General features: G+C 51.0%; 3 protein-coding genes across 3 annotated transcripts in view; 1 reads left to right on the top strand and 2 right to left on the bottom strand.

Moving 5' to 3' along the window:
* LOC147092229 (lysine-specific demethylase 2A-like) overlaps positions 1 to 23,814 on the bottom strand; it is a 520,639-nt gene that overhangs the window by 196,164 nt on the left and 300,661 nt on the right. The gene's annotated exons all lie outside the window — the stretch shown is intronic.
* LOC147092232 (membrane-associated phosphatidylinositol transfer protein 1-like) overlaps positions 1 to 23,814 on the top strand; it is a 122,634-nt gene that overhangs the window by 65,132 nt on the left and 33,688 nt on the right. Inside the window, exon 19 of the mRNA XM_085976383.1 lies at positions 11,077 to 11,225. Within this exon, the coding sequence (XP_085832509.1) occupies positions 11,077 to 11,225 (149 nt within the window). The remainder of the gene's footprint in view (positions 1 to 11,076; positions 11,226 to 23,814) is intronic.
* On the bottom strand, positions 257 to 7,432 carry LOC147092233 (uncharacterized; the record flags this gene model as incomplete). Its single annotated transcript, XM_085976384.1, has 2 exons — positions 257 to 268; positions 6,266 to 7,432. Coding segments are annotated over 2 exons (1,179 nt in total), but the record flags the coding sequence as incomplete, so codon positions are not given.

Here is a 23,814-nt window from a genome sequence, read left to right as displayed (position 1 = left end):
CCCAGACGTCCCACCCCAGACGCCCCACCCCAGGCGTCCCACTCCAGACGTCCCACTCCAGACGTCGCACTCCAGACGTCGCACTCCAGACGTCCCATCCCCCAGATGTCACCCCCCAGACATCACCCCCCAGACGTCCCACCCCAGACGTCCCACCCCAGACGCCCCACCCCAGGCGTCCCACTCCAGACGTCCCACTCCAGACGTCGCACTCCAGACGTCGCACTCCAGACGTCCCATCCCAGACGCCTCACCCTCAGATGTCATGCTGGTTATGTGATCAAGTGGTGGAGCCGAGCGTGAACCCACAACCCGATGGGCAGGGAAAGCCGCTGCCCGGAGACTCCTGGCCATTGAGCGTCCCCGTTGGTCCCGTGCCTCCGCGGGTGTCTCCCTCCCTCCCCCCATGGGAGACTCCCTCGCCCCCCTGTGCGTGACTCCCTACCGGCCCCACACACTCTTTACAATTCCCTGCGCTCCCTGTTTCTCCCTCTGCTGCGCTCTCTGTGTTTCTCCCTCTGCTGCGCTCTCTGTGTTTCTCCCTCTGCTGCGCTCCCTGTTTCTCCCTCTGCTGCGCTCTCTGTGTTTCTCCCTCTGCTGTGCTCTCTGTTTCTCCCTCTGCTGCGCTCTCTGTTTCTCCCTCTGCTGTGCTCCCTGTTTCTTCCTCTGCTGCTCTCTGTTTCTTCCTCTGCTGCGCTCTGTTTCTCCCTCTGCTGCGCTCTCTGTTTCTTCCTCTGCTGCGCTCTGTTTCTCCCTCTGCTGCGCTCTCTGTGTTTCTCCCTCTGCTGCGCTCTGTGTTTCTCCCTCTGCTGCGCTCTCTGTGTTTCTCCCTCTGCTGTGCTCTCTGTTTCTTCCTCTGCTGCGCTCTGTTTCTCCCTCTGCTGCGCTCTCTGTTTCTTCCTCTGCTGCGCTCTGTTTCTCCCTCTGCTGCGCTCTCTGTGTTTCTCCCTCTTCTGCGCACTCTGTTTCTCCCTCTGCTGCGCTCTGTGTTTCTCCCGCTGCTGCGCTCTGTTTCTCCCTCTGCTGCGCTCTCTCTGTGTTTCCCCCTCTGCTGCGCTCTCTGTTTCTCCCTCTGCTGCGCTCTCTGTGTTTCTCCCGCTGCTGCGCTCTGTGTTTCTCCCTCTGCTGCGCTCTCTCTGTCTTTCCCCCTCTGCTGCGCTCTCTGTGTTTCTCCCGCTGCTGCGCTCTGTGTTTCCCCCTCTGCTGCGCTCTGTTTCTCCCTCTGCTGCGCTCTGTTTCTCCCTCTGCTGCGCTCTCTGTTTCTCCCTCTGCTGCGCTCTGTGTTTCCCCCTCTGCTGCGCTCTCTGTGTTTCTCCCGCTGCTGCGCTCTGTGTTTCTCCCTCTGCTGCGCTCTCTCTGTGTTTCTCCCTCTGCTGCGCTCTCTGTTCCTCCCTCTGCTGCGCTCTCTCTGTTTCTACCTCTGCTGCGCTCTCTGTTTCTCTCTCTGCTGCGTTCTCTCTGTTTCTCCCTCTGCTGTGCTCTCTGTTTCTCCCTCTGCTGCTCTGTTTCCCTCTGCTGCGCTCTGTTTCTCTCTCTGCTGCGCTCTCTCTGTTTCTCCCTCTGCTGCGCTCTGTGTTTCTCCCTCTGCTGCTCTGTTTCCCTCTGCTGCGCTCTCTGTTTCTCCCTCTGCTGCGCTCTGTTTCTCCCTCTGCTGCGCTCTCTCTGTTCCTCCCTCTGCTGCGCTTTGTGTTTCTCCCTCTGCTGTGCACTGTTTCTCCCTCTGCTGCGCTCTCTGTGTTTCTCCCTCTGCTGCACTCTCTGTTTCTCCCTCTGCTGCGCTCTCTCTGTTCCTCCCTCTGCTGCGCTCTCTGTGTTTCTCCCGCTGCTGCGCTCTGTTTCTCCCTCTGCTGCGCTCTCTCTGTTCCTCCCTCTGCTGCGCTCTCTCTGTTTCTCCCTCTGCTGCACTCTCTGTTTCTCCCTCTGCTGCGTTCTCTCTGTTCCTCCCTCTGCTGCGCTCTCTGTGTTTCTCCCGCTGCTGCGCTCTGTTTCTCCCTCTGCTGCGCTCTCTGTTTCTCCCTCTGCTGCGCTCTCTCTGTTTCCCCCTCTGCTGCGCTCTCTGTGTTTCTCCCTCTGCTGCTGTTTCCCTCTGCTGCGCTCTCTCTTTCTCCCTCTGCTGCGCTCTGTTTCTCCCTCTGCTGCGCTCTGTTTCTCCCTCTGCTGCGCTCTGTTTCTCCCTCTGCTGCACTCTGTTTCTCCCTCTGCTGCGCTCTCTGTTTCTCCCTCTGCTGCGCTCTGTTTCTCCCTCTGCTGCACTCTCTGTTTCTCCCTCTGCTGCGCTCTCTGTTCCTCCCTCTGCTGCGCTCTCTCTGTTCCTCCCTCTGCTGCGCTCTCTTTGTTCCTCCCTCTGCTGCGCTCTTTGTGTTTCTCCCTCTGCTGCGCTCTCTGTTTCTCCCTCTGCTGCGCTCTGTTTATCTCTGCTGCGCTCTGTTTCTCCCCCTGCTGCGCTCTCTGTTTCCCCCTCTGCTGCGCTCTGTGTTTCTCCCGCTGCTGCGCTCTGTTTCTCCCTCTGCTGCGCTCTCTGTTTCTCCCTCTGCTGCGCTCTCTGTGTTTCCCCCTCTGCTGCGCTCGCTCTGTGTTTCTCCCTCTGCTGCGCTCTCTGTGTTTCTCCCGCTGCTGCGCTCTGTGTTTCCCCCTCTGCTGCGCTCGCTCTGTGTTTCTCCCTCTGCTGCGCTCTCTGTGTTTCTCCCTCTGCTGCGCTCTGTGTTTCCCCCTCTGCTGCGCTCGCTCTGTGTTTCTCCCTCTGCTGCGCTCTCTGTGTTTCTCCCGCTGCTGCGCTCTGTGTTTCTCCCTCTGCTGCGCTCTCTCTGTGTTTCTCCCTCTGCTGCGCTCTCTGTTCCTCCCTCTGCTGCGCTCTCTCTGTTCCTCCCTCTCCTGCACTCTCTCTGTTCCTCCCTCTGCTGCGTTCTCTCTGTTTCTCCCTCTGCTGTGCTCTGTTTCTCTCTCTGCTGCGCTCTCTCTGTTTCTCCCTCTGCTGCTCTGTTTCCCTCTGCTGTGCACTCTGTTCCTCCCTCTGCTGCGTTCTCTCTGTTTCTCCCTCTGCTGTGCTCTCTGTTTCTCCCTCTGCTGCTCTGTTTCCCTCTGCTGCACTCTCTCTGTTCCTCCCTCTGCTGCGTTCTCTCTGTTTCTCCCTCTGCTGCGCTCTCTGTTTCTCTCTCTGCTGCGCTCTCTCTGTTTCTCCCTCTGCTGCGTTCTCTGTGTTTCTCCCTCTGCTGCGCTCTGTTTCTCCCTTTGCTGCGCTCTCTGTTTCTCCCTCTGCTGCGCTCTCTGTTTCTCCCTCTGCTGCGCTTTGTGTTTCTCCCTCTGCTGTGCACTGTTTCTCCCTCTGCTGCGCTCTCTGTGTTTCTCCCTCTGCTGCCCTCTCTGTTTCTCCCTCTGCTGCGCTCTGTTTCTCCCTCTGCTGTGCACTGTTTCTCCCTCTGCTGCGCTCTCTGTGTTTCTCCCTCTGCTGCCCTCTCTGTTTCTCCCTCTGCTGTGCACTGTTTCTCCCTCTGCTGCGCTCTCTGTGTTTCTCTCTCTGCTGCCCTCTCTGTTTCTCCCTCTGCTGCGCTCTGTTTCTCCCTCTGCTGTGCTGTTTCTCTCTCTGCTGCGCTCTGTTTCTCCCTCTGCTGCACTCTCTGTTTCTCCCTCTGCTGCGCTCTCTGTTTCTCCCTCTGCTGCGCTCTCTGTGTTTCTCCCTCTGCTGCGCTGTCTGTGTTTCTCCCTCTGCTGCGCTGTGTTTCTCCCTCTGCTGCGCTGTTTCTCCCTCTGCTGCGCTCTCTGTTTCTCCCTCTGCTGCACTCTCTGTTTCTCCCTCTGCTGCGCTCTCTGTTCCTCCCTCTGCTGCGCTCTCTCTGTTCCTCCCTCTGCTGCGCTCTCTTTGTTCCTCCCTCTGCTGCGCTCTTTGTGTTTCTCCCTCTGCTGCGCTCTCTGTTTCTCCCTCTGCTGCGCTCTGTTTATCTCTGCTGCGCTCTGTTTCTCCCCCTGCTGCGCTCTGTGTTTCTCCCGCTGCTGCGCTCTGTTTCTCCCTCTGCTGCGCTCTCTGTTTCTCCCTCTGCTGCGCTCGCTCTGTGTTTCCCCCTCTGCTGCGCTCTCTGTGTTTCTCCCGCTGCTGCGCTCTGTGTTTCTCCCTCTGCTGCGCTCTCTCTGTGTTTCTCCCTCTGCTGCGCTCTCTGTTCCTCCCTCTGCTGCGCTCGCTCTGTTCCTCCCTCTGCTGCGCTCTCTCTGTTCCTCCCTCTCCTGCACTCTCTCTGTTCCTCCCTCTGCTGCGTTCTCTCTGTTTCTCCCTCTGCTGTGCTCTCTGTTTCTCTCTGCTGCGCTCTCTCTGTTTCTCCCTCTGCTGCGCTCTCTGTTTCTCCCTCTGCTGCGCTCTCTGTGTTTCTCCCTCTGCAGCGCTCTCTGTGTTTCTCCCTCTGCTGCGCTCTGTTTCTCCCTCTGCTGCTCTGTTTCCCTCTGCTGCGCTCTCTCTTTCTCCCTCTGCTGCGTTCTCTGTGTTTCTCCCTCTGCTGCGCTCTCTGTGTTTCTCCCTCTGCTGCGCTCTGTTTCTCCCTCTGCTGCTCTGTTTCCCTCTGCTGCGCTCTCTCTTTCTCCCTCTGCTGCGCTCTGTTTCTCCCTCTGCTGCTCTGTTTCCCTCTGCTGCGCTCTCTCTTTCTCCCTCTGCTGCGTTCTCTGTGTTTCTCCCTCTGCTGCGCTCTCTCTTTCTCCCTCTGCTGCGTTCTCTGTGTTTCTCCCTTTGCTGCGCTCTCTGTTTCTCCCTCTGCTGCGCTCTCTGTTCCTCCCTCTGCTGCGCTTTGTTTTTCTCCATCTGCTGTGCACTGTTTCTCCCTCTGCTGCGCTCTCTGTGTTTCTCCCTCTGCTGCCCTCTCTGTTTCTCCCTCTGCTGCGCTCTGTTTCTCCCTCTGCTGCACTCTCTGTTTCTCCCTCTGCTGCGCTCTGTTTCTCCCTCTGCTGCCCTCTCTGTTTCTCCCTCTGCTGCGCTCTGTTTCTCCCTCTGCTGCACTCTCTGTTTCTCCCTCTGCTGCGCTCTGTTTCTCCCTCTGCTGCACTCTCTGTTTCTCCCTCTGCTGCGCTCTGTTTCTCCCTCTGCTGCACTCTCTGTTTCTCCCTCTGCTGCACTTTGTTTCTCTCTCTGCTGCACTCTCTGTTTCTCCCTCTGCTGCGCTCTCTGTGTTTCTCCCGCTGCTGCGCTCTGTTTCTCCCTTTGCTGCGCTCTCTGTTTCTCCCTCTGCTGCGCTCTCTCTGTTCCTCCCTCTGCTGTGCTCTCTCTGTTCCTCCCTCTGCTGCACTCTCTCTGTTCCTCCCTCTGCTGCACTCTCTCTGTTCCTCCCTCTGCTGCGTTCTCTCTGTTTCTCCCTCTGCTGTGCTCTCTGTTTCTCTCTCTGCTGCGCTCTGTGTTTCTCCCTCTGCTGCTCTGTTTCCCTCTGCTGCGCTCTCTGTTTCTCCCTCTGCTGCTCTGTTTCCGTCTGCTTCGCTCTCTCTTTCTCCCTCTGCTGCGCTCTCTGTGTTTCTCCCTCTGCTGCGCTCTGTTTCTCCCTCTGCTGCGCTGCTTCTCCCTCTGCTGCACTCTGTTTCTCTCTCTGCTGCGCTCTCTGTTTCTCCCTCTGCTGCGCTCTGTTTCTCCCTCTGCTGCGCTCTCTGTTTCTCCCTCTGCTGCGCTCTCTGTTTCTCCCTCTGCTGCGCTCTCTCTGTTCCTCCCTCTGCTGCGCTCTCTCTGTTCCTCCCTCTGCTGCGCTCTTTGTGTTTCTCCCTCTGCTGCGCTCTCTGTTTCTCCCTCTGCTGCGCTGTTTCTCCCTCTGCTGCGCTCTCTGTTTCTCCCTCTGCTGCGCTCTCTGTGTTCCCCCTCTGCTGTGCTCTCTGTTACTCCCGCTGCTGCGCTCTGTGTTTCCCCCTCTGCTGCGCTCTCTGTTTCTCCCTCTGCTGCGCTCTCTCTGTGTTTCTCCCTCTGCTGCGCTCTCTCTGTGTTCCTCCCTCTGCTGCCCTCGCTCTGTTCCTCCCTCTGCTGCGCTCTCTCTGTTCCTCCCTCTGCTGCACTCTCTCTGTTCCTCCCTCTGCTGCGTTCTCTCTGATTCTCCCTCTGCTGTGCTCTCTGTTTCTCTCTCTGCTGCGCTCTCTCTGTTTCTCCCTCTGCTGCGCTCTGTGTTTCTCCCTCTGCTGCTCTGTTTCCCTCTGCTGCGCTCTGTTTCTCCCTCTGCTGCGCTCTCTGTGTTTCTCCCTCTGCTGCGCTCTCTGTGTTTCTCCCTCTGCAGCGCTCTGTGTTTCTCCCTCTGCTGCGCTCTGTTTCTCCCTCTGCTGCGCTCTCTGTTTCTCCCTCTGCTGCGCTCTCTGTTTCTCCCTCTGCTGCGCTCTGTTTCTCCCTCTGCTGCGCTCTCTCTGTTCCTCCCTCTGCTGCGCTCTCTCTGTTCCTCCCTCTGCTGTGCTCTCTCTGTTCCTCCCTCTGCTGCACTCTCTCTGTTCCTCCCTCTGCTGCACTCTCTCTGTTCCTCCCTCTGCTGCGTTCTCTCTGTTTCTCCCTCTGCTGTGCTCTCTGTTTCTCTCTCTGCTGCGCTCTGTGTTTCTCCCTCTGCTGCTCTGTTTCCCTCTGCTGCGCTCTCTGTTTCTCCCTCTGCTGCTCTGTTTCCGTCTGCTTCGCTCTCTCTTTCTCCCTCTGCTGCGCTCTCTGTGTTTCTCCCTCTGCTGCGCTCTGTTTCTCCCTCTGCTGCGCTGCTTCTCCCTCTGCTGCACTCTGTTTCTCTCTCTGCTGCGCTCTCTGTTTCTCCCTCTGCTGCGCTCTGTTTCTCCCTCTGCTGCGCTCTCTGTTTCTCCCTCTGCTGCGCTCTCTGTTTCTCCCTCTGCTGCGCTCTCTCTGTTCCTCCCTCTGCTGCGCTCTCTCTGTTCCTCCCTCTGCTGCGCTCTTTGTGTTTCTCCCTCTGCTGCGCTCTCTGTTTCTCCCTCTGCTGCGCTGTTTCTCCCTCTGCTGCGCTCTCTGTTTCTCCCTCTGCTGCGCTCTCTGTGTTCCCCCTCTGCTGTGCTCTCTGTTACTCCCGCTGCTGCGCTCTGTGTTTCCCCCTCTGCTGCGCTCTCTGTTTCTCCCTCTGCTGCGCTCTCTCTGTGTTTCTCCCTCTGCTGCGCTCTCTCTGTGTTCCTCCCTCTGCTGCCCTCGCTCTGTTCCTCCCTCTGCTGCGCTCTCTCTGTTCCTCCCTCTGCTGCACTCTCTCTGTTCCTCCCTCTGCTGCGTTCTCTCTGATTCTCCCTCTGCTGTGCTCTCTGTTTCTCTCTCTGCTGCGCTCTCTCTGTTTCTCCCTCTGCTGCGCTCTGTGTTTCTCCCTCTGCTGCTCTGTTTCCCTCTGCTGCGCTCTGTTTCTCCCTCTGCTGCGCTCTCTGTGTTTCTCCCTCTGCTGCGCTCTCTGTGTTTCTCCCTCTGCAGCGCTCTGTGTTTCTCCCTCTGCTGCGCTCTGTTTCTCCCTCTGCTGCGCTCTCTGTTTCTCCCTCTGCTGCGCTCTCTGTTTCTCCCTCTGCTGCGCTCTGTTTCTCCCTCTGCTGCGCTCTCTCTGTTCCTCCCTCTGCTGCGCTCTCTCTGTTTCTCCCTCTGCTGTGCTCTTTGCGTTTCTCCCTCTGCTGTGCTCTGTTTCTCTCTCTGCTGCTCTCTCTGTTTCTCCCTCTGCTGCGCTCTCTGTTTCTCCCTCTGCTGCGCTCTGTTTCTCCCTCTGCTGCGTTCTCTGTGTTTCTCCCTCTGCTGCGCTCTCTGTGTTTCTCCCTCTGCTGCGCTCTGTTCCTCCCTCTGCTGCGCTCGCTCTGTTCCTCCCTCTGCTGCGCTCTCTCTGTTCCTCCCTCTCCTGCACTCTCTCTGTTCCTCCCTCTGCTGCGTTCTCTCTGTTTCTCCCTCTGCTGTGCTCTCTGTTTCTCTCTCTGCTGCGCTCTCTCTGTTTCTCCCTCTGCTGCGCTCTGTTTCTCCCTCTGCTGCTCTGTTTCCCTCTGCTGCACTCTCTGTGTTTCTCCCTCTGCAGCGCTCTCTGTGTTTCTCCCTCTGCTGCGCTCTGTTTCTCCCTCTGCTGCTCTGTTTCCCTCTGCTGCGCTCTCTCTTTCTCCCTCTGCTGCGTTCTCTGTGTTTCTCCCTCTGCTGCGCTCTGTTTCTCCCTCTGCTGCGCTCTCTGTTTCTCCCTCTGCTGCGCTCTCTGTTTCTCCCTCTGCTGCGCTCTTTGTGTTTCTCCCTCTGCTGCGCTCTCTCTGTTCCTCCCTCTGCTGCGCTCTTTGTGTTTCTCCCTCTGCTGTGCACTGTTTCTCCCTCTGCTGCGCTCTCTGTGTTTCTCCCTCTGCTGCCCTCTCTGTTTCTCCCTCTGCTGCGCTCTGTTTCTCCCTCTGCTGCACTCTCTGTTTCTCCCTCTGCTGTGCTGTTTCTCTCTCTGCTGCACTCTCTGTTTCTCCCTCTGCTGCGCTCTCTGTGTTTCACCCTCTGCTGCGCTCTGTTTCTCCCTCTGCTGCACTCTCTGTGTTTCTCCCTCTGCTGCGCTCTCTCTGTTTCTCCCTCTGCTGCGCTCTCTCTGTGTTCCTCCCTCTGCTGCGTTCTCTCTGATTCTCCCTCTGCTGCGCTCTCTCTGTTCCTCCCTCTGCTGCGCTCTCTCTGTTCCTCCCTCTGCTGCGCTCTCTCTGTTCCTCCCTCTGCTGCGCTCTCTCTGTTCCTCCCTCTGCTGCGCTCTCTGTTCCTCCCTCTGCTGCGCTCTCTGTTCCTCCCTCTGCTGCGCTCTCTCTGTTTCTCCCTCTGCTGCGCTCTCTCTGTTCCTCCCTCTGCTGCGCTCTCTCTGTTCCTCCCTCTGCTGCGCTCTCTCTGTTTCTCCCTCTGCTGCGCTCTCTCTGTTCCTCCCTCTGCTGCGCTCTCTCTGTTCCTCCCTCTGCTGCGCTCTCTCTGTTTCTCCCGCTGCTGCGCTCTGTTTCTCCCTCTGCTGCGCTCTCTGTTTCTCCCTCTGCTGCGCTCTCTCTGTGTTTCCCCCTCTGCTGCGCTCTCTGTTTCTCCCGCTGCTGCGCTCTGTGTTTCTCCCTCTGCTGCGCTCTCTGTTTCTCCCTCTGCTGCGCTCTCTCTGTGTTCCTCCCTCTGCTGCACTCTCTCTGTTCCTCCCTCTGCTGCGTTCTCTCTGATTCTCCCTCTGCTGTGCTCTCTGTTTCTCTCTCTGCTGCGCTCTCTCTGTTTCTCCCTCTGCTGCGCTCTGTGTTTCTCCCTCTGCTGCTCTGTTTCCCTCTGCTGCGCTCTCTGTGTTTCTCCCTCTGCTGCGCTCTCTGTTTCTCCCTCTGCTGCGCTCTCTGTGTTTCTCCCTCTGCTGCGCTCTCTGTGTTTCTCCCTCTGCAGCGCTCTGTGTTTCTCCCTCTGCTGCGCTCTGTTTCTCCCTCTGCTGCGCTCTGTTTCTCCCTCTGCTGCACTCTCTGTTTCTCCCTCTGCTGCGCTCTCTGTTTCTCCCTCTGCTGCGCTCTCTCTGTTCCTCCCTCTGCTGCGCTCTCTCTGTTTCTCCCTCTGCTGCGCTCTTTGCGTTTCTCCCTCTGCTGTGCTCTGTTTCTCCCTCTGCTGCGCTCTTTGCGTTTCTCCCTCTGCTGCGCTCTCTGTGTTTCTCCCTCTGCTGCACTCTCTGTTTCTCCCCCTGCTGCGCTCTGTTTCTCCCTCTGCTGCGCTCTCTGTTTCTCCCTCTGCTGCGCTGTTTCTCCCTCTGCTGCACTTTGTTTCTCCCTCTGCTGCGCTCTCTGTTTCTCTCTCTGCTGCTCTCTCTGTTTCTCCCTCTGCTGCGCTGTTTCTCTCTCTGCTGCACTCTCTGTTTCTCCCTCTGCTGCGCTCTCTGTGTTTCTCCCGCTGCTGCGCTCTGTTTCTCCCTCTGCTGCGTTCTCTGTGTTTCTCCCTCTGCTGCGCTCTCTGTGTTTCTCCCTCTGCTGCGCTCTGCTTCTCCCTCTGCTGCGCTCTGTTTCTCCCTCTGCTGCGCTCTCTGTGTTTCTCCCTCTGCTGCACTATTTCTCCCCCTGCTGCGCTCTCTCTGTTTCTCCCTCTGCTGCGCTCTCTGTGTTTCTCCCTCTGCTGCGCTCTCTGTGTTTCTCCCTCTGCTGCGCTCTGTTTCTCCCTCTGCTGCGCTCTCTGTGTTTCTCCCTCTGCTGCGCTCTGTTTCTCTCTCTGCTGCGCTCTCTGTTTCTCCCTCTGCTGCGCTCTGTTTCTCCCTCTGCTGCGCTCTCTCTGTTTCTCCCTCTGCTGCGCTGTCTCTGTTTCCCCCTCTGCTGCGCTCTCTCTGTTTCTCCCTCTGCTGCGCTCTGTTTCTCCTTCTGCTGCGCTCTCTCAGTCTCTCCCTCTGCTGCGCTCTCTCTGTTTCTCCCTCTGCTGCGCTCTCTGTTTCTCCTTCTGCTGCGCTCTCTCTGTTTCTCCCTCTGCTGCGCTCTCTGTTTCTCCCTCTGCTGCGCTCTCTGTGTTTCTTCCTCTGCTGCGCTCTCTGTGTTTCTTCCTCTGCTGCGCTCTCTGTGTTTCTCCCTCTGCTGCACTCTGTTTCTCCCTCTGCTGCTCTCTCTGTGTTTCTCCCTCTGCTGCGCTCTGTTTCTCCCTCTGCTGCGCTCTCTGTGGTTCGCCGCTCTGTCACCTCTGCCTGTGCTCTCTAACCTCGCCTCACCCTCTCTAACCTCTCCCCGCCTCTCTACCCCCTCCCCACCCCCCTCCCCACCCTCTCTAAACTCTCCTCACATTCTCTACCCTCTCCCCACCCTTCTAACATCTCCCTGCACTCTCTAACCTCTCCCCGCGCTCTCTAACTTGTCCCTGTGCTCTCTAACCTCTCCCCTTGGTATCTACCATGGCCCCCGGCTTTCTAACCTCTCCCCATGCTCTCTAACCTCTCCCCGCGCTCTCTAACCTCTCCCCGCGCTCTCTAACTTGTCCCTGTGCTCTCTAACCTCTCCCCTTGGTATCTACCATGTCCCCGGGCTTTCTAACCTCTCCCCATGCTCTCTAACCTCTCCCCATTCCTTGTGCTCCCTACCCTCTCCCCGTACGCTCTATAACCTCTCCCCGCGCGCTCTAACCTCTCCCCGCACGCTCTGTGCTCCCCCTCCGCGCTCTCCACACTACCCCGTGCTTCTGTCTCAGGCTGTTGCCTCTCGCTCCCACAGGTTGATGTCTACATCATGACCCAGCCTCCATCGGGGAAGTGGATCCAGTGCGGGACAGAAACAACCAACAGCAGTGGCAGGATCTCCTGCTCCCTCCCCCAGGACAAGCGGCTTCCCCTGGGGATGTACCCCGTCCGCATGTTCGTCAGGTACGGCATGTGGAATGTGGGGAGACTGGAGAAGCTGGGGTTGTTCTCCTTAGAGCAGAGAAGCTTAAGGGGAGATTGACCAGAATGGTACCAGGGATGAGGGACTTCAGTGACGTGGAGAGACTGGAGAAACTGGGGTTGTCCTCCTTAGAGCAGAGAAGGTTAAGGGGAGATTGACCAGAATGGTACCAGTGATGAGGGACTTCAGTGACGTGGAGAGACTGGAGAAACTGGGGTTGTCCTCCTTAGAGCAGAGAAGGTTAAGGGGAGATTGACCAGAATGGTACCAGTGATGAGGGACTTCAGTGACGTGGAGAGACTGGAGAAGCTGGGATTGTTCTCCTTAGAGCAGAGAAGGTTAAGAGGAAAGTTAATAGAGCTGTTCCATATTACAAAGGGTTCTGAAAGAATAAATAAGGAGAAAGTGTTTCCAGTGGCAGGAGGGTCGGTAACCAGAGGACACAGATTGAAGATAATCGACCAAAGAACCAGAGGGGAGATGAGGAGAATGTTTTTACGCAGCGAGTTGTTGTGATCTGGAACGCGCTGCCTGAAAGGGCGGTGGGAGCAGATTCAATAGGAACTTTCAAAAGGGAATTGGAGAAATACTGGAAGGGGAAAAATTTGCTGGGCTCTGGGGAAAGAGCAGGGGGGAGTGGGACTAATTGGAGAGTTCGTTCAAAGAGCCGGCACAGGCACGGTGGGCCGAATGGCCTCCTATATGTATGATTCTATGATGCTTCAGTTTTACCGAGCCTTGGTTAGACCACAACTGGAGTATTGCGTCCAGTTCTGGTCACCACACTTTAGGAAGGATGTGAAGGCCCTTGAGAGGGTGCAGAGGAGATTTACCAGAATGGTTCCGGGGATGGGGGATCTTAGCTACAAGGACAGGTTGGAGAAGTTGGATTTGTTTTCATTAGAGCAAAGGAGGTTGCGGGGTGATTTGATCGAGGTGTACAAGATTATGACGGGTTTGGATAGGCTAGACGGGGAAAGGCTGTTCCCACTAGTTGATGGTACAAGGACTAGGGGACACAGATTTAAGGTTTTGGGCAAGAGATACAGGGGGGACGTGAGGGAAAACTTTTTTACCCAGCAAGTGGTGAGGACCTGGAACTCGCTGCCGACGGAAGTGGTGGAAGCGGAGACACTCGATGTTTTCAAGGGGAGACTGGATAGGCACTGGAGGGAAATAAACTTGCAGGGCCACGGGGATAGAGTGGGGGAATGGGACTGACTGGATCGCTCCACAGAGAACCAGCATGGACTCGATGGGCCGAATGGCCTCCTTTTGTGCCGTGATGACTCTATAGAGAGAAACTATTTCCTCTGGTGGGTGAGTCCAGGACAAGGGGGCATCAACTTAAAATTAGAGCCAGACCATTCAGAGGTGATGTCAGGAAGCACTTCTTCATAAAAAGGGGTAGTGAACATCTGGCTGATTTCCCCATCTCTCTAACCCAGGGGTTACAGTGTACACTGTGCAGTGATCAGGAGCAGGAAATGTGTAACTGTACAGAGTCACTGTTTATTCTGGGTAAGGGTCACTCACTGTGTAACTGTACAGAGTCACTGTTTATTCAGGGTAAGGGTCACTCACTGTAACTGTACACAGTCACTGTTTATTCTGGGTAAGGGTCACTCACTGTGTAACTGTACAGAGTCACTGTTTATTCAGGGTAAGGGTCACTCTCTGTGTAACTGTACAGAGTCGCTGTTTATTCAGGGTAAGGGTCACTCTCTGTGTAACTGTACAGAGTCGCTGTTTATTCAGGGTAAGGGTCACTCACTGTAACTGTACAGAGTCACTGTTTATTCAGGGTAAGGGTCACTCACTGTGTAACTGTACAGAGTCACTGTTTATTCAGGGTAAGGGTCACTCACTGTGTAACTGTACAGAGTCACTGTTTATTCAGGGTAAGGGTCACTCACTGTGTAACTGTAGAGTCACTGTTTATTCAGGGTAAGGGTCACTCACTGTGTAACTGTACAGAGTCACTGTTTATTCAGGGTAAGGGTCACTCACTGTAACTGGACAGAGTCACTGTTTATTCAGGGTAAGGGTCACTCACTGTAACTGTACAGAGTCACTGTTTATTCAGGGTAAGGGTCACTCACTGTAACTGTACAGAGTCACTGTTTATTCAGGGTAAGGGTCACTCACTGTGTAACTGTACAGAGTCACTGTTTATTCAGGGTAAGGGTCACTCACTGTAACTGTACAGAGTCACTGTTTATTCGGGGTAAGGGTCACTCACTGTGTAACTGTACAGAGTCACTGTTTATTCAGGGGAAGGGTCACTCACTGTAACTGTACAGAGTCACTGTTTATTCGGGGTAAGGGTCACTCACTGTGTAACTGTACAGAGTCACTGTTTATTCAGGGGAAGGGTCACTCACTGTAACTGTACAGAGTCACTGTTTATTCGGGGTAAGGGTCACTCACTGTGTAACTGTACAGAGTCACTGTTTATTCAGGGGAAGGGTCACTCACTGTAACTGTACAGAGTCACTGTTTATTCAGGGTAAGGGTCACTCACTGTGTAACTGTACAGAGTCACTGTTTATTCAGGGTAAGGGTCACTCACTGTAACTGTACAGAGTCACTGTTTATTCAGGGTAAGGGTCACTCACTGTAACTGTACAGAGTCACTGTTTATTCAGGGTAAGGGCCACTCACTGTGTAACTGTACAGAGTCACTGTTTATTCAGGGTAAGGGTCACTCACTGTAACTGTACAGAGTCACTGTTTATTCAGGGTAAGGGTCACTCACTGTGTAACTGTACAGAGTCACTGTTTATTCAGGGTAAGGGTCACTCACTGTAACTGTACAGAGTCACTGTTTATTCAGGGTAAGGGTCACTCACTGTAACTGTACAGAGTCACTGTTTATTCAGGGTAAGGGTCACTCACTGTGTAACTGTACAGAGTCACTGTTTATTCAGGGTAAGGGTTACTCACTGTAACTGTACAGAGTCACTGTTTATTCAGGGTAAGGGTTACTCACTGTAACTGTACAGAGTCACTGTTTATTCAGGGTAAGGGTCACTCACTGTGTAACTGTACAGAGTCACTGTTTATTCAGGGTAAGGGTCACTCACTGTGTAACTGTACAGAGTCACTGTTTATTCAGGGTAAGGGTCACTCACTGTGTAACTGTACAGAGTCACTGTTTATTCAGGGTAAGGGTCACTCACTGTGTAACTGTACAGAGTCACTGTTTATTCAGGGTAAGGGTCACTCACTGTAACTGTACAGAGTCACTGTTTATTCAGGGTAAGGGTCACTCACTGTGTAACTACAGAGTCACTGTTTATTCAGGGTAAGGGTCACTCACTGTGTAACTGTACAGAGTCACTGTTTATTCAGGGTAAGGGTCACTCACTGTGTAACTGTACAGAGTCACTGTTTATTCAGGGTAAGGGTCACTCACTGTGTAACTGTACAGAGTCACTGTTTATTCAGGGTAAGGGTCACTCACTGTAACTGTACAGAGTCACTGTTTATTCAGGGTAAGGGTCACTCACTGTAACTGTACAGAGTCACTGTTTATTCAGGGTAAGGGTCACTCACTGTGTAACTGTACAGAGTCACTGTTTATTCAGGGTAAGGGTCACTCACTGTGTAACTGTACAGAGTCACTGTTTATTCAGGGTAAGGGTCACTCACTGTAACTGTACAGAGTCACTGTTTATTCAGGGTAAGGGTCACTCACTGTAACTACAGAGTCACTGTTTATTCAGGGTAAGGGTCACTCACTGTGTAACTGTACAGAGTCACTGTTTATTCAGGGTAAGGGTCACTCACTGTGTAACTGTACAGAGTCACTGTTTATTCAGGGTAAGGATCACTCACTGTGTAACTGTACAGAGTCACTGTTTATTCAGGGTAAGGGTCACTCACTGTGTAACTGTACAGAGTCACTGTTTATTCAGGGTAAGGGTTACTCACTGTAACTGTACAGAGTCACTGTTTATTCAGGGTAAGGGTCACTCACTGTGTAACTGTACAGAGTCACTGTTTATTCAGGGTAAGGGTCACTCACTGTGTAACTGTACAGAGTCACTGTTTATTCAGGGTAAGGGTCACTCACTGTGTAACTGTACAGAGTCACTGTTTATTCAGGGTAAGGGTCACTCACTGTGTAACTGTACAGAGTCACTGTTTATTCAGGGTAAGGGTCACTCACTGTAACTGTACAGAGTCACTGTTTATTCAGGGTAAGGGTCACTCACTGTAACTACAGAGTCACTGTTTATTCAGGGTAAGGGTCACTCACTGTGTAACTGTACAGAGTCACTGTTTATTCAGGGTAAGGGTCACTCACTGTGTAACTGTACAGAGTCACTGTTTATTCAGGGTAAGGATCACTCACTGTGTAACTGTACAGAGTCACTGTTTATTCAGGGTAAGGGTCACTCACTGTAACTGTACAGAGTCACTGTTTATTCAGGGTAAGGGTCACTCACTGTGTAACTGTACAGAGTCACTGTTTATTCAGGGTAAGGGTCACTCACTGTGTAACTGTACAGAGTCACTGTTTATTCAGGGTAAGGATCACTCACTGTGTAACTGTACAGAGTCACTGTTTATTCAGGGTAAGGGTCACTCACTGTGTAACTGTACAGAGTCACTGTTTATTCAGGGTAAGGGTCACTCACTGTAACTGTACAGAGTCACTGTTTATTCAGGGTAAGGGTCACTCACTGTAACTGTACAGAGTCACTGTTTATTCAGGGTAAGGGCCACTCACTGTGTAACTGTACAGAGTCACTGTTTATTCAGGGTAAGGGTCACTCACTGTAACTGTACAGAGTCACTGTTTATTCAGGGTAAGGGTCACTCACTGTGTAACTGTACAGAGTCACTGTTTATTCAGGGTAAGGGTTACTCACTGTAACTGTACAGAGTCACTGTTTATTCAGGGTAAGGGTTACTCACTGTAACTGTACAGAGTCACTGTTTATTCAGGGTAAGGGTCACTCACTGTAACTGTACAGAGTCACTGTTTATTCAGGGTAAGGGTCACTCACTGTAACTGTACAGAGTCACTGTTTATTCAGGGTAAGGGTCACTCACTGTGTAACTGTACAGAGTCACTGTTTATTCAGGGTAAGGGTCACTCAGTGTGTAACTGTACAGAGTCACTGTTTATTCAGGGTAAGGGTCACTCACTGTAACTGTACAGAGTCACTGTTTATTCAGGGTAAGGGTCACTCACTGTGTAACTGTACAGAGTCACTGTTTATTCAGGGTAAGGGTCACTCACTGTGTAACTGTACAGAGTCACTGTTTATTCAGGGTAAGGGTCACTCACTGTGTAACTGTACAGAGTCACTGTTTATTCAGGGTAAGGGCCACTCACTGTGTAACTGTACAGAGTCACTGTTTATTCAGGGTAAGGGTCACTCACTGTAACTGTACAGAGTCACTGTTTATTCAGGGTAAGGGTCACTCACTGTGTAACTGTACAGAGTCACTGTTTATTCAGGGTAAGGGTTACTCACTGTAACTGTACAGAGTCACTGTTTATTCAGGGTAAGGGTTACTCACTGTAACTGTACAGAGTCACTGTTTATTCAGGGTAAGGGTCACTCACTGTAACTGTACAGAGTCACTGTTTATTCAGGGTAAGGGTCACTCACTGTAACTGTACAGAGTCACTGTTTATTCAGGGTAAGGGTCACTCACTGTGTAACTGTACAGAGTCACTGTTTATTCAGGGTAAGGGTCACTCAGTGTGTAACTGTACAGAGTCACTGTTTATTCAGGGTCAGGGTCACTCACTGTGTAACTGTACAGAGTCACTGTTTATTCAGGGTAAGGGTTACTCACTGTAACTGTACAGAGTCACTGTTTATTCAGGGTAAGGGTCACTCACTGTGTAACTGTACAGAGTCACTGTTTATTCAGGGTAAGGGTCACTCACTGTAACTGTACAGAGTCACTGTTTATTCAGGGTAAGGGTCACTCACTGTAACTGTACAGAGTCACTGTTTATTCAGGGTAAGGGTCACTCACTGTAACTGTACAGAGTCACTGTTTATTCAGGGTAAGGGTCACTCATTGTAACTGTACAGAGTCACTGTTTATTCAGGGTAAGGGGTCACTCACTGTAACTGTACAGAGTCACTGTTTATTCAGGGTAAGGGTCACTCACTGTGTAACTGTACAGAGTCACTGTTTATTCTGGGTAAGGGTCACTCACTGTAACTGTACAGAGTCACTGTTTATTCAGGGTCAGGGTCACTCACTGTAACTGTACAGAGTCACTGTTTATTCAGGGTAAGGGTCACTCACTAACTGTACAGAGTCACTGTTTATTCAGGGTAAGGGTCACTCACTGTAACTGTACAGAGTCACTGTTTATTCAGGGTAAGGGTCACTCACTGTAACTGTACAGAGTCACTGTTTATTCAGGGTAAGGGTCACTCACTGTGTAACTGTACAGAGTCACTGTTTATTCAGGGTAAGGGTCACTCACTGTAACTGTACAGAGTCACTGTTTATTCAGGGTAAGGGTCACTCACTGCAACTGTACAGAGTCACTGTTTATTCAGGGTAAGGGTCACTCACTGTGTAACTGTACAGAGTCACTGTTTATTCAGGGTAAGGGTCACTCACTGTAACTGTACAGAGTCACTGTTTATTCAGGGTAAGGGTCACTCACTGTGTAACTGTACAGAGTCACTGTTTATTCAGGGTAAGGGTCACTCACTGTGTAACTGTACAGAGTCACTGTTTATTCAGGGTAAGGGTCACTCACTGTAACTGTACAGAGTCACTGTTTATTCAGGGTAAGGGTCACTCACCGTGTAACTGTACAGAGTCACTGTTTATTCAGGGTAAGGGTCACTCACTGTAACTGTACAGAGTCACTGTTTATTCAGGGTAAGGGTCACTCGACTGTGTAACTGTACAGAGTCACTGTTTATTCAGGGTAAGGGTCACTCACTGTAACTGTACAGCAGTCACTGTTTATTCAGGGTAAGGGTCACTCACTGTGTAACTGTACAGAGTCACTGTTTATTCAGGGTAAGGAGTCACTCACTGTGTAACTGTACAGAGTCACTGTTTATTCAGGGTAAGGGTCACTCACTGTAACTGTACAGAGTCACTGTTTATTCAGGGTAAGGGTCACTCACTGTGTAACTGTACAGAGTCACTGTTTATTCAGGGTAAGGGTCACTCACTGTGTAACTGTACAGAGTCACTGTTTATTCAGGGTAAGGGTCACTCACTGTAACTGTACAGAGTCACTGTTTATTCAGGGTAAGGGTCACTCACTGTGTAACTGTACAGAGTCACTGTTTATTCAGGGTAAGGGTCACTCACGTGTAACTGTACAGAGTCACTGTTTATTCAGGGTAAGGGTCACTCACTGTAACTGTACAGAGTCACTGTTTATTCAGGGTAAGGGTCACTCACTGTAACTGTACAGAGTCACTGTTTATTCAGGGTAAGGGTCACTCACTGTGTAACTGTACAGAGTCACTGTTTATTCAGGGTAAGGGTCACTCACTGTGTAACTGTACAGAGTCACTGTTTATTCAGGGTAAGGGTTCACTCACTGTGTAACTGTACAGAGTCACTGTTTATTCAGGGTAGGGTCACTCACTGTAACTGTACAGAGTCACTGTTTATTCAGGGTAAGGGTCACTCACTGTGTAACTGTACAGAGTCACTGTTTATTCAGGGTAAGGGTCACTCACTGTGTAACTGTACAGAGTCACTGTTTATTCAGGGTAAGGGTCACTCTGTGTAACTGTACAGAGTCACTGTTTATTCAGGGTAAGGGTCACTCACTGTGTAACTGTACAGAGTCACTGTTTATTCAGGGTAAGGGTCACTCACTGTGTAACTGTACAGAGTCACTGTTATTCAGGGTAAGGGTCACTCACTGTAACTGTACAGAGTCACTGTTTATTCAGGGTAAGGGTCACTCACTGTGTAACTGTACAGAGTCACTGTTTATTCAGGGTAAGGGTCACTCACTGTTAACTGTACAGAGTCACTGTTTATTCAGGGTAAGGGTCACTCACTGTGTAACTGTACAGAGTCACTGTTTATTCAGGGTAAGGGTCACTCACTGTAACTGTACAGAGTCACTGTTTATTCAGGGGAAGGTCACTCACTGTAACTGTACAGAGTCACTGTTTATTCAGGGTAAGGGTCACTTCACTGTGTAACTGTACAGAGTCACTGTTTATTCAGGGTAAGGGTCACTCACTGTAACTGTACAGAGTCACTGTTTATTCAGGGTAAGGGTCACTCACTGTAACTGTACAGAGTCACTGTTTATTCAGGGTAAGGGTCACTCACTGTGTAACTGTACAGAGTCACTGTTTATTCAGGGTAAGGGTCACTCACTGTAACTGTACAGAGTCACTGTTTATTCAGGGTAAGGGTCACTCACTGTAACTGTACAGAGTCACTGTTTATTCAGGGTAAGGGTCACTCACTGTGTAACTGTACAGAGTCACTGTTTATTCAGGGTAAGGGTCACTCACTGTAACTGTACAGAGTCACTGTTTATTCAGGGTAAGGGTCACTCACTGTGTAACTGTACAGAGTCACTGTTTATTCAGGGTAAGGGTCACTCACTGTAACTGTACAGAGTCACTGTTTATTCAGGTAAGGGTCACTCACTGTGTAACTGTACAGAGTCACTGTTTATTCAGGGTAAGGGTCACTCACGTGTAACTGTACAGAGTCACTGTTTATTCAGGGTAAGGGTCACTCACTGTGTAACTGTACAGAGTCACTGTTTTATTCAGGGTAAGGGGTCACTCACTGTGTAACTGTACAGAGTCACTGTTTATTCAGGGTAAGGGTCACTCACTGTGTAACTGTACAGAGTCACTGTTTATTCAGGGTAAGGGTCACTCACTGTAACTGTACAGAGTCACTGTTTATTCAGGGTAAGGGTCACTCACTGTGTACTGTACAGAGTCACTGTTTATTCAGGGTAAGGGTCACTCACTGTGTAACTGTACAGAGTCACTGTTTATTCAGGGTAAGGGTCACTCACTGTGTAACTGTACAGAGTCACTGTTTATTCAGGGTAAGGGTCACTCACTGTGTAACTGTACAGAGTCACTGTTTATTCAGGGTAAGGGTCACTCACTGTAACTGTACAGAGTCACTGTTTATTCAGGGTAAGGGTCACTCACTGTGTAACTGTACAGAGTCACTGTTTATTCAGGGTAAGGGTCACTCACTGTAACTGTACAGAGTCACTGTTTATTCAGGGTAAGGGTCACTCACTGTGTAACTGTACAGAGTCACTGTTTATTCAGGGTAAGGGTCACTCACTGTGTAACTGTACAGAGTCACTGTTTATTCAGGGTAAGGGTCACTCACTGTAACTGTACAGAGTCACTGTTTATTCAGGTAAGGGTCACTCACTGTAACTGTACAGAGTCACTGTTTATTCAGGGTAAGGGTCACTCACTGTAACTGTACAGAGTCACTGTTTATTCAGGGTAAGGGTCACTCACTGTGTAACTGTACAGAGTCACTGTTTATTCAGGGTAAGGGTCACTCACTGTGTAACTGTACAGAGTCACTGTTTATTCAGGGTAAGGGTCACTCACTGTGTAACTGTACAGAGTCACTGTTTATTCAGGGTAAGGGTCACTCACTGTGTAACTGTACAGAGTCACTGTTTATTCAGGGTAAGGGTCACTCACTGTGTAACTGTACAGAGTCACTGTTTATTCAGGGTAAGGGTCACTCACTGTGTAACTGTACAGAGTCACTGTTTATTCAGGGTAAGGGTCACTCACTGTGTAACTGTACAGAGTCACTGTTTATTCAGGGTAAGGGTCACTCACTGTGAACTGTACAGAGTCACTGTTTATTCAGGGTAAGGGTCACTCACTGTGTAACTGTACAGAGTCACTGTTTATTCAGGGTAAGGGTCACTCACTGTAACTGTACAGAGTCACTGTTTATTCAGGGTAAGGGTCACTCACTGTGTAACTGTACAGAGTCACTGTTTATTCAGGGTAGGGCTCTCACTGTAACTGTACAGAGTCACTGTTTATTCAGGGTAAGGGTCACTCACTGTGTAACTGTACAGAGTCACTGTTTATTCAGGGTAAGGGTCACTCACTGTAACTGTACAGAGTCACTGTTTATTCAGGGTAAGGGTCACTCACTGTGTAACTGTACAGAGTCACTGTTTATTCAGGGTAAGGGTCACTCACTGTGTAACTGTACAGAGTCACTGTTTATTCAGGGTAAGGGTCACTCACTGTGTAACTGTACAGAGTCACTGTTTATTCAGGGTAAGGGTCACTCACTGTGTAACTGTACAGAGTCACTGTTTATTCAGGGTAAGGGTCACTCACTGTGAACTGTACAGAGTCACTGTTTATTCAGGGTAAGGGTCACTCACTGTGTAACTGTACAGAGTCACTGTTTATTCAGGGTAAGGGTCACTCACTGTAACTGTACAGAGTCACTGTTTATTCAGGGTAAGGGTCACTCACTGTAACTGTACAGAGTCACTGTTTATTCAGGGTAAGGGTCACTCACTGTGTAACTGTACAGAGTCACTGTTTATTCAGGGTAAGGGTCACTCACTGTTAACTGTACAGAGTCACTGTTTATTCAGGGTAAGGGTCACTCACTGTGTAACTGTACAGAGTCACTGTTTATTCAGGGTAAGGGTCACTCACTGGTAACTGTACAGAGTCACTGTTTATTCAGGGTAAGGGTCACTCACTGGTAACTGTACAGAGTCACTGTTTATTCAGGGTAAGGGTCACTCACTGTAACTGTACAGAGTCACTGTTTATTCAGGGTAAGGGTCACTCACTGTACTGTACAGAGTCACTGTTTATTCAGGGTAAGGGTCACTCACTGTGTAACTGTACAGAGTCACTGTTTATTCAGGGTAAGGGTCACTCACTGTTACTGTACAGAGTCACTGTTTATTCAGGGTAAGGGTCACTCACTGTGTAACTGTACAGAGTCACTGTTTATTCAGGGTAAGGGTCACTCACTGTGTAACTGTACAGAGTCACTGTTTATTCAGGGTAAGGGTCACTCACTGTGTAACTGTACAGAGTCACTGTTTATTCAGGGTAAGGGTCACTCACTGTGTAACTGTACAGAGTCACTGTTTATTCAGGGTAAGGGTCACTCACTTGTACTGTACAGAGTCACTGTTTATTCAGGGTAAGGGTCACTCACTGTGTAACTGTACAGAGTCACTGTTTATTCAGGGTAAGGGTCACTCACTGTGTAACTGTACAGAGTCACTGTTTATTCAGGGTAAGGGTCACTCACGTGTAACTGTACAGAGTCACTGTTTATTCAGGGTAAGGGTCACTCACTGTAACTGTACAGAGTCACTGTTTATTCAGGGTAAGGGTCACTCACTGTGTAACTGTACAGAGTCACTGTTTATTCAGGGTAAGGGTCACTCACTGTTAACTGTACAGAGTCACTGTTTATTCAGGGTAAGGGTCACTCACTGTGTAACTGTACAGAGTCACTGTTTATTCAGGGTAAGGGTCACTCACTGTGTAACTGTACAGAGTCACTGTTTATTCAGGGTAAGGGTCACTCACTGTGTAACTGTACAGAGTCACTGTTTATTCAGGGTAAGGGTCACTCACTGTGTAACTGTACAGAGTCACTGTTTATTCAGGGTAAGGGTCACTCACGTGTAACTGTACAGAGTCACTGCTTTATTCAGGGGTAAGGGTCAGCTCACTGTGTACTGTACAGAGTCACTGTTTATTCAGGGTAAGGGTCACTCACTGTAACTGTACAGAGTCACTGTTTATTCAGGGTAAGGGTCACTCACTGTGTAACTGTACAGAGTCACTGTTTATTCAGGGTAAGGGTCACTCACTGTGTAACTGTACAGAGTCACTGTTATTCAGGGTAAGGTCACTCACTGTAACTGTACAGAGTCACTGTTTATTCAGGGTAAGGGTCACTCACTGTGAACTGTACAGAGTCACTGTTTATTCAGGGTAAGGGTCACTCACTGTTAGACTGTACAGAGTCACTGTTTATTCAGGGTAAGGGTCCTCACTGTAACGTAAGAGCTCACTGTTTATTCAGGGTAAGGGTCACTCACTGTGTAACTGTACAGAGTCACTGTTTATTCAGGGTAAGGGTCACTCACTGTGTAACTGTACAGAGTCACTGTTTATTCAGGGTAAGGGTCACTCACTGTGTAACTGTACAGAGTCACTGTTTATTCAGGGTAAGGGTCACTCACTGTAACTGTACAGAGTCACTGTTTATTCAGGGTAAGGGTCACTCACTGTAACTGTACAGAGTCACTGTTTATTCAGGGTAAGGGTCACTCACTGTGTAACTGTACAGAGATCTACTGTTTCATAGGGTACAGGACAACTCACTGTGAACTGTACAGAGTCACTGTTTATTCAGGGTAAGGGTCCATCAACTGTGTAAACTGTACAGAGTCACTGTTATTCAGGTAAGGGCCACTCACTGTGTAACTGTACAGAGTCACTGTTTAATTCAGTGGTAAGGGTCACTCACTGTAACTGTACAGAGTCACTGTTTATTCAGGGTAAGGGTCACTCACTGTTGTAA

This window comes from Somniosus microcephalus, unplaced genomic scaffold, assembly GCF_052327205.1.
Source record: "Somniosus microcephalus isolate GS21.2 unplaced genomic scaffold, FLI_Smic_1.0 unresolved_chr2, whole genome shotgun sequence".
Taxonomy (NCBI): Eukaryota; Metazoa; Chordata; class Chondrichthyes; order Squaliformes; family Somniosidae; genus Somniosus; species Somniosus microcephalus.
The sequence above is the reverse complement of the archived record's forward strand: the minus strand, read 5'-3'. Positions and strand labels throughout refer to the sequence as shown.